At 56.8% G+C, this 1,138-nt stretch overlaps 1 protein-coding gene across 2 annotated transcripts in view; it reads right to left on the minus strand.

Annotated features, from left to right (window-relative positions):
• The window catches only part of gtf2a2 (general transcription factor IIA, 2), a 12,282-nt gene that overhangs the window by 5,019 nt on the left and 6,125 nt on the right, over positions 1-1,138 (minus strand). Inside the window, exons 2-3 of one of the 2 annotated variants that reach the window (XM_015035511.1) lie at positions 849-953; positions 649-775 (exon numbers count right to left, since the gene is read on the minus strand). In XM_015035511.1, coding sequence (XP_014890997.1) covers positions 649-775; positions 849-953 — 232 coding nt within the window. Of the gene's footprint in view, positions 1-452; positions 776-848; positions 954-1,138 lie in introns of those variants that run through there. The other variant, XM_015035510.1, reaches the window with a different exon arrangement.

Below are 1,138 nucleotides of genomic sequence, written 5' to 3' on the forward strand. Positions count from 1 at the left end.
GGCTTCACGGGGACGCACGGCTTCACGGGGACGCACGGCTTCACGGGGACGAATGGCTTCACAGGGCCGCACGGCTTCACGGGGACACAAACGATCACGGGGACGCAAACGGTCACGGGGACGCAAACGGTCACGGGGGACGCAAACGGTCACGGGGACGAACGGCTTCACGGGGACGAATGGCTTCACAGGGCCGCACGGCTTCACGGGGACACAAACGATCACGGGGACGCAAACGGTCACGGGGACGCAAACGGTCACGGGGGACGCAAACGGTCACGGGGACAAACGGCTTCACGGGGACAAACGGCTTCACGGGGACGAACGGCTTCCCGGGGACGAACGGCGTCAGGGGGACAAACAGCGTCTGGGGGACAAACGCCGTCAGGGGGACGCACGCTGTCACGGGGACATATGGAAAAGGACTCCGCCTCCTGGTTTAACCTGGTACTGCAGCTGTGATTGGACCTGCTGTTATAGTGGTTCTGATAGAATTTTCAGGTCTGGTAGAATGGATCGGGCTTAATTTCAGAATTCCTCTGAAGCCGACCCGTCTAGTTTCAGTCGCTGAGCGGGTCCGGTCCAGCTGCTGCTAACCTGCAGCTGATCTGGGTTCTCAGGTTCTGTTGTGGTTCTGCAAAGACTCACTCTTTCCGTCGCAGGCGACGATCTTCACCTTGTCGACCTTGACCAGCTCTGTGACCTCCCTGAACTCCACGTCATTCAGAACGAAGGTCCAAACGTTGTCGCAGAACCGGTAGGTGTTCAGAGAACCCTGAGGAGAAACAGGAGGCCCGGTTCAGACCTGGTTCTGGTTCCGGACCAGACAAACAGGAACGTAGACTCACCCTGAAGTTGACCCGGTTCCGGACCCGGCTGGCCAGCGCTGCGTTGATGGCTTTATCGAACTGGAGGAGAACCTGCAGGGCCAGCTGGGGGGTGATTTGCTGGGTCTGAACACACAGAGCAGAACCATCAGAACCGTCTAAGGCCATTTGGGTCAGGAAGATTTGCTCGTTCCAGACTTTCATCTTTCTTTCATCTTCATCAACTTTCATCTGATTTTATTCTGCTGGAAAAACGGATCATCACAGAACCTGCAGCTACTGACAGACTACAATCCGAGCCACTTAAAATA

This window comes from Poecilia latipinna, unplaced genomic scaffold, assembly GCF_001443285.1.
Source record: "Poecilia latipinna isolate Pla-1442-1.1 unplaced genomic scaffold, P_latipinna-1.0 Scaffold336, whole genome shotgun sequence".
Taxonomy (NCBI): domain Eukaryota; kingdom Metazoa; phylum Chordata; class Actinopteri; order Cyprinodontiformes; family Poeciliidae; genus Poecilia; species Poecilia latipinna.